The sequence below is a fragment of the Alligator sinensis genome, unplaced genomic scaffold, assembly GCF_000455745.1.
Source record: "Alligator sinensis unplaced genomic scaffold, ASM45574v1 scaffold240_1, whole genome shotgun sequence".
Lineage (NCBI taxonomy): Eukaryota > Metazoa > Chordata > Crocodylia > Alligatoridae > Alligator > Alligator sinensis.
The window spans coordinates 2,357,793-2,366,202 of NW_005841902.1; the positions used below are offsets into that span (position 1 = coordinate 2,357,793).

At 41.3% G+C, this 8,410-nt stretch overlaps 1 protein-coding gene across 19 annotated transcripts in view; it reads right to left on the reverse strand.

Annotated features, from left to right (window-relative positions):
- Positions 1-8,410, reverse strand: part of CUNH9orf3 (chromosome unknown C9orf3 homolog) — a 307,749-nt gene that overhangs the window by 264,824 nt on the left and 34,515 nt on the right. For all 19 annotated transcript variants that reach the window (XR_003092784.1, XR_003092780.1, XR_003092782.1 and 16 more), the window contains one exon: positions 526-682. Coding sequence is in view for 15 of the 19 variants with exons in the window: in XM_025197657.1 (XP_025053442.1) it covers positions 526-682 (157 nt within the window). In the remaining 4 variants the exon portion in view is untranslated. The remainder of the gene's footprint in view (positions 1-525; positions 683-8,410) is intronic.

The window sequence follows — 8,410 nt, forward strand, 5'->3', positions numbered from 1 at the left end:
AAAGTTAAACCTGAGAGCCCATTAAGAGATGACTATTTTGTCCTCCATATACAGAATCTGACTAACAATACTGAAGCATTGAGGTCTTTACAATCCATATTCTTAGCAGCAATAAATGGAACCAAAACAGCTTGAGTGATTTACAAACCAATTTAATTGGCAAAAAAAAAAAAAAAAAAATTCAAAAAAAATCCGTACATCAAATGTTTAACTGATTAAAAGCTAAAAGGATGTAAGGACCTTGCGAAACTGGAAATAAATTGCAGCATCTAAGAATTCAGTTAGCCAAATTAAACACATGTAGAAACTAATTGTCTTGATCTGTGAACCTATTTTTTTCTACAGAAACTATACACAATTGCCTATCCTTCGCCTCTGGACTTACTTGTCCAATAAAACTTCTTTCTGTCTTGATTAAACATGTTCATCTGTGATCCCTCTGCTCACATGAATCACCCACATTTCACAGACAAAATGGAATACTCCCTCAAGTGTTTATTTTTCAAAAATATCCCAAACACCAACCTGAAATCAGCCTTTGAAAATGGCAAGGAGATCACATCATTTGTCATGACCTCAGTTGCAAGAGATTCCCGTTTAACTTCTATCCAGCACCCAACAGCGATAGTGAAGGTGGATGCTGGCATTGGCATGGTCACATAATAGTTCCAACTAAAGATACCTATGAGCAAAAGGGAACAGGAATTACTTACTAGGTTACAACACACATTTCTAGTATCAGGACTCTGAATTGTAATGCACAAATATTTGGAAAACCTCTTCCCCCATCTCTCAACATTTTTTCTTCAAGAAGGAAACAGATAACCAGATTGTCTTTCAACCACATTACTTAATACATTGATAGTTACATGTTACTTCTGCTGGAGGGTGAAAGACACATTAGGAAAGAGTTTAAATCTAAAATGGAGCTTATACTAATATTTATATCTGAAGATTCTGAATAATCTGCCAAAAATTAAACCTAGCTTTGTGATGTTATAAATGTAAGCCTTAGTGAAACATTAGGATTATAGGAAAGTAGGAATGGAAGGGACCTCATGAAGTCATCTAGTCCAGCCCCATGGTCAAGGAAGGATCATTCTTGACTAAACCATCCCAGCCAAGTGTCTGTGTAACCTGCTTTTCAAAATTTCCAGGAATGGAAATTCCACAACTTCTCCAGTAGCCTGTTCTGGTACTTGACCACCCTCATCATTAGAAAGTTCTTCCTAATTCTAAAGTTGTTCTACATTTTGTACTAATAGTCCAAGCCCTTGCACCATACAAGCAGGTGTGGAGTCAAACAGGATCTTCTGCCTAGAAAAAGGGATAAGCATTATTCCCCAATGAGTGCGCTTATGAACTGCCATACAGGTAATAAGATATGAATAGTTGTTGTTGGCTCTGCATCACCATATAACTTATAAAGGCTGTACAGAGAAGGTGAACAGAAAAAACCATGGTCGCTTACAATTTCATTAGAAACCGTAAGGAAATAAAATATTTTAGTCAAATGAAAATCTTTGGACATCTGAGGAGGCTGAAAACCAGCAACGTGGGCACCAGGGAAAGGGGTCTTATAGGACAAGACAATTCATTAGTACTATGAAATCACAAGTTCTTGATGTTGACATAAACCACACCAAGGGTCCAAGCTGCCTCCCACTGAAGTCAGTGGGAGTTTTGCCATTGCCTTCAGTGGGAGCGAGAGCAGGCTTGGAGGCAGTTTAAAACAATACTTCATTGTGTGTAGCATCTGTCATACACGCAGTGTTACAAAATGCTCCATCAAGTTATGCTAATAGAGCAACTTCAGAGTTTAATGGCAGCAAAGGAAAAGAGAAATTTTCAAGGATCATCATGAAAAAAGTAGTGTGTTTTCAGCTGAGTTTTGAAACAAGATTGAAAGTCAATGAGGCGCAGAGACAGAAAACTGTTCCAGACGGCAGGAGGTGTAAAGGAGAACACTCTCACAACAACAGTGAGGAGACTGTCTAGTGGGAAAGAGAGGAGGCCAGTGCTAGACAAACAGAGGGAGCAGAGAAGGTTAGAGTGAGAAACAAGTTCAGTGAGGCAGGCTGGAGCAAAGAAAACTATGGAGTGTTTTAAAAACAAGAAGGGCAATTGGAACAGGATGCTGAAATGAATGGGGAGCCAGTTTAGCAGTCTAATGATGTGATGTGTTTATGCACCAAGTAAAGGAAGGTGGGCAGCAGCATTCTGCACATAGCAGGGTTTAAAGAGCTTTGCTTTTTTTCGACTACCTCCAAAACCAGTGAAGAACAGAGCTCACCACCCTGAGCACGTTACCCAGGCTGAGCACCACTACATACTACTCAAAGCTAGAAGAGCAGCAGCAATTACTGATGAAAGAAAGAATCCTGAAAAACAAAGCACCAAAGTGGGACTCAAGGGCAGGAAGAAACTTGTTTTCCTCTTCACATATTCTTTCAAAGTCCTATATATTAGGATTTATAAAACCAACGCTCCCATCACCAAATCCTGAGGCTCCTACTGTGTTTATAAGCCCTGTTGGCCCTAGTTCACTACTGCACATATGTGTCTGCCATCTTTATAGCCCAGAATGTATCAACTTGAACAATTAACAGAAAGTCTCTAAGCACATGGTGAAAGGGATGAAGTTACTCCAGGATAGGTGGCATTTCGTATTACTGACCTGGCCTTTCTGCAAGGCATGATTACTACCAGTGAGCAACATGAGGTGCTGTTTCTGTTAACATACTGTGCATTTTTAATTCTTTTGGTCTCTCCTTCTCTCTCCTTTCCCATTTTATCTTATTTGTTTCTCTTTTAATAACTGCTTGGCCTCTTCCTATTCTTTCTTTCTTTCTGTCCTGCCTAATGCTTCCATAGATATCCTGTACTCTCTCTCTTCCCACCTTTATCATCCTTAGCATTCATCTTTCGTCCCTCTTCCCCTGGTCCCTTTTATTTTCCTTTCTCTCTTATATGCCCTCATGTGGCTCCCTTGCAAACAGCACCACCTATAGGGAATGGGAAAGCAAAGCAGCTGGACTCAGTGCAGTGCTTCCTCCTAGTGCAAGTATGTTATCACTGAACTGTTAGGCAGAAGGTAGGGTAGATTTGCACCTTACAGACTAACTAAATCAAAGATCCATAAGCTTTCATAAGCAGCCTCTTGCTTTATCAGAAGTTTAGCATCTGATGGAGCAAGCTGCTGTTTATGAAAGCTTATGGATCTCTGATTTAGTTAGCCAGGGGTTGGTGACCCACCAGGGATTAAATTCATGGCCCCCAGGCTCCTGCCTGACTGCCACTCCTGCCACTGCTCCAGTTGCAACAGCAGCCAGAGTCTCTGGGCTCCCCTTCCCTCCCAGGGGGCAGGGCACTGCAACCCAACATGGCCAAGTGAGTTGAGGTTAATAGGTGTAAACAGATATGCTCTATATCAATTAGTTTTTGAAACTGGGTGCCAAATAGTTTTTGAAACTGGTTTTAATTCGTTTTTGAAACTTGAGGCACCCCTCCCTAACATTTTACAAAAGTTAGGGAGGGGTGCCTCAAGTCAAAAAAGGTTGAGAACTCCTGTATTAACCATATCTGCACTATATGAGGGTTCATGGGGAAAAGAGCAGAATAGCTGTGTGGGTTTGCTTTTTAATGGAAACTGGAAGCATGATGATAAACCTTAGGTTCAAAACACCCCATCATCTACATGGGCTATCTATTCATAAAACAGCCTTGCTTTTAAATCACATATTACCAAGACATAAACTTACATGGTAAAATCACAATACTTGAAAATATTTTCCAACAGGTTCTTTTCAAAGTTCCATTTTTCTAATTGGACATCTGTTTTGCAACTGCAGTATAAACATACATGGCCTGATAGTTGCATAATTACAAAAATAAAAAGCCTATTACACCAAACTGGAGGGGGGACTTCCAAGTCATATGTTAACTATTTAACAGTGGATTTAACAATACTAGGAAACTGTAATCCATTTAAAAGCAAGGAAAATACCATTCTTGTTCTCATCATGCATTTAAGCTATATTTAACAGTTTCAAAAACAGTTAAGAGTCCCAGTTTGTTCATACCATACCTAAAAAAAATCTGAGTGTCACTGTATCTTATCACTTGACTTAAGAAAATAAACATATTTTCTTTAGTTTAGATAGCACCTATCACCTCTAAAAAGTCTTTGTTGTTTTACAATGCAAATTGAAATAGAGACCATATGCAGATTACTTTGCCATGAAAATATAGCCATGTCTAATGGAAAATACAGCATCTGCTTAAGAGTACACAATATCCCTACACAACACTTGTGAAAGTGAAAAATAGGAGAGAGACATGAAACCACAACTAAATAAATTGAAATTACCTAAACTAATGTTTGGCTGAGACACTGGGATTAAGAACTATTATTTGGTGTAGACCCTTTTAGAAAAGTTTTTGGTGACTGTGCAGGACCTGGACTGATCGTAGGTGAAAGACAGAATTTCCAATATCAGACTGCCCTGGCCCCATGTTGGAGCATTATGCCAACACTGGCTCACAGGGAAGCCTGCTACTTGAGGAATCAGCAATGCCACTTGCTACAGCACCTGTCAGACATGTCAGAGATCAATCAACTAAAGCACTTTCCTTGTGAAAGGGGGGAAAGGTGTTTCTCTCTCTGCCCATATTTATTCTCTGCAGTAGAACACATATTAAACTGGTCTCCAAGTTGAATTATGTAAATAGTGAGGGAAAGTGAAAATGTTGATACCATAAATGAAAAAAAATACTAGGAGATATAAAAATTCCACAATTTTAGGCCCAATGTGAATGCAAATAGAAGCATCCATTAGAGTGTGTGCATTTGAATTTTAAAAATGTCTTTTTGCTGTTTTTCCACTTCCTGCTTTTATATTTACTTTCTTAAAGAAAAATATGCATAGCTAACCTATATGATTATTGAGCCTTTTTATACAGTCTACTGCAAATCAAAATTCTGTCTCAACCCGAGCAATGGCATTTACTTTACACTATATTTTAGAATTTTGCAAAATAATATTTTTCAGGACATTATTTAAAGCTCTAATGCACACTGCACCTAAATATACCATTCAATTTCATTTATGCAACCTGAGAGACTTTAAGGGATGTGCATACTTGATAACAAAGGACAAAATTTGCTTCAGACCTTCAAGTAATTTTATACGTACTATGTATCCATGTGGATAGGCTAAGTATAATATTGAACGGGTTAAAGTACAGCTTATTTCTAGCACTTGTAAGAGTGTAAATGTTATTCTCCCATCTACACAATTGATCCAGATTTCAAATTTCCAATGTTTTCTCTACATATGAAACTCACACCAGCAAAAAAGGTCCATACAAAATATCTGCTTATCACTGAATTATTTCGTATGTTTCACTGTTATCTCAGCCTGCCACACTTTTTACCTACTATTCCCCCATTCATCTATATCCTTCATCACTTTCTTAGAGATGGTCATTTTTTATCTGTCTACATACTGTAATTCCTCATTCTATTGGTACCTATAAACCCTCATCAGAATACAAACAATAACTAATATCAGTAACAAGGTCCATCACAGTAAATCTCTATTATTCGTTGTTTTCAAAATAATGCTAATAACTAAATGAGGTTACAGTGATGCACAAGAGCCCTATCTGGATCATCTACACTGCAGTGAATTTCATCCTAAGAAAAATAACTTGCACAAAAAGAAATGCAAGAATAGCTGTTCTTTTTCTTCAGTGCAGTAGAAAAGTCATTGCCATTGTCACTTTCCTACCAAAGAAGCCAGTTGTAATGGAGCATTTGGTCCTTCCCAGTCCATTTCACACTTTTCATTCAGCACATCATTAGTACAGAAAAGTTAAAATGAGTCATTTCCCCTCTATTGGCCTTTCCACTGAAATTCTACAACAGTGTTTCTCACTTTCTTAGAATTCTTTGGGATAGAAATATGCTGGATTAGTGTTTGGAATATTAAATATATATATATCTTAAATCGACTTGTAATTAACAAATAAGAAAAAAAATGACTCTTTGCAAATACTGAAAGGAATTAAACAGATGCCCTTTCTATTCTCCCCAGAGCCATTAAGTAGAGCCTGGATGACTAAGCCTCAACAGTCACTCTTAAAAATATGGAACATTGATGTAATTTTCAACACTTTTTCAACAACATTTTGGAAATGTCTTTTTACATGGTTAGTTTTTCCCTAATTAAAAAAAAAATCATGGGAAAAAGTTAAATTGGCTTCTTTAAATCACAGGAATGCAAAACTGTATTGATGAGGAAATAACACTTCCATCTGATTCATTTTCAGTTAGCTAATAGGTATAAAAGAACACTGATTTCAACTGAGCTATGACAATTTACACTGGCTAAGGATATGCTAGCCTAGTATTTGTTAAACTGAGAGAATAGGTAGCTTTCTATTTTTAGAGGCACAGTTACAGGTAAGCCTCCTCTTTCCTCTGAATATCGACATAAGAGATTCCCATCACTGGGAGACTTGATAAGCAGAAAAAACCCATTAAAAAGGGTATAGACAGACCGAACAAATGTGTCGATATCAAAGGACACCGATATAAGCTGTTATGATGCAATGGTAAGATTTTCAAGATCCTATAGATCCTATATTTTTCTACAAGGGTAGAAAAACTGCTTCACTGACTTTGAGCCAGCTTCATTAAATCAAAGTTAAGGTAAACTGGCTAATTTGTACCACTACAGGCTCAAGCAGAGGTAACAGTCACATTGTAACAGTTGATGAGAGCGCTAGAGCAGCAACTCCCCCTCCATTTTTAAAGCAGCTAAAAAGAACATCTGTCTATATACCCAAGGTGAGTTTGTTGATAAGACTAATTAAGCAATGGTGCTAGGACTGTTTCACCAATACCTGGAATCGAAGTTTTGAAAAACCTTAGAATGTATTATTGAGGTGCATCGATATATTGGTCCATATCATATTGGCACCGATAAAAGGAAAATTGACATTATTGGCAATCGGCTATTTTTGGCCAATGTGGTCGATAATGTCACCAACAAATGCCACATGCATGCACAGTTACTGCATGCGCATGACCAGGAATGCAGCCCATCAGCTTGGAGACCAGCAACCATCCAGTAAATCTGGCGGGGGGTTGAAAGAGGTGTGGCGGAGGGAAGGGGCATGGGGGTGCAGATCGAGGCCCCCACGGTGAGAGAGGGAGTGGGGCTGGGACAGGGGCAGGCACTACCCAGCTGGGGCTGGGTACCCAGGGGGAGCTCTATGGGCCAGATGCAAGGGGCGGGGTGGGGCGGGGCGGGGCAGGGCATGGGGTGGGGCCATGGGGGGCTCAACTGGGGGGGGGGGGGCCCCCTCCCCGGCACCTGGGGGGAGGTGGCTCCCATCACTGCACACACCCCTGGGGGATGAAAGGAGGGTATGGGGCCCCTGGATTTGTGCACAGGGCAAGGACAGGCTGCCTACTTCAGGGCCGGGGGCTGCATTAGGCTGTTCCCAACAGGGGGCCTGGGTCAGAGCTGGGCTTGGGGCAGGTGGGGGCCAGGTGGGCAGCAGTGGTGCTAGGAGAGGGGTGGGCTACAGCAACCCCAAAATTCACAGTATTGCCCCCACCCAGCACCACCAACCACCCCAAGCACAGCCCTGGTCTAGCCCCCCCTGCCAAGAAGAGGCCAGTGCAGACCCCGGTTCTGAAGTGGGAAGCCCACCTTTGCCCCCCACACAAATCCTGGGGGCACATGCCCCCCCCCATGCATCCCCCGGGGATGCACACAGCACTAGGAGTGCTCCCCCCAACCCCCAGATGAGCCACCCACAGCTCTGTTCCATGCCCCACCCTGGCCCGCCCCAGCTGGGTAGTGCCTGCCCCTGCCCCACTCCCTCCCTTACTGTGGGGACCTCAATCTGCGCTCCCATACCCCTTCCTCCCCACAGACTTCCCAGCTGGATGCAGTGTCATCAGCGCCTTTTTGTAGGGGGTGCACTGACACGCTCACGGGGTGCACATGCACCTGCGTGCACCCCCTATGTGTCACCCCTGCACCTGGGCTATAAGGTCGGGGCGTGGCAGCAAGGACTGCTGGCTCTCACTGGGGAGCCAGAATTATTTTCATTAACTTTTTTTTTAAGCTGATTTGACAGACAATCCTGGATTTCACAGTTTCTGTGAAATTGTGAATTGAGCCGACCCTTAACCAGACATACTTGTTCATATGTGGATTTTAGAGGTGTATATCTATGCATTAAAGACTGAAAAATATGACTTGGGAAGTTACATCATTTCCCTGTACTTTACTGTTCCCTGCAGCCTGAAGAGGGAAGCTGAAAAGAAACACAGAAAACAGCATCAGCCCACACCTCACATCATGGGCAACTGGTGCCTCACGAGTTTGGG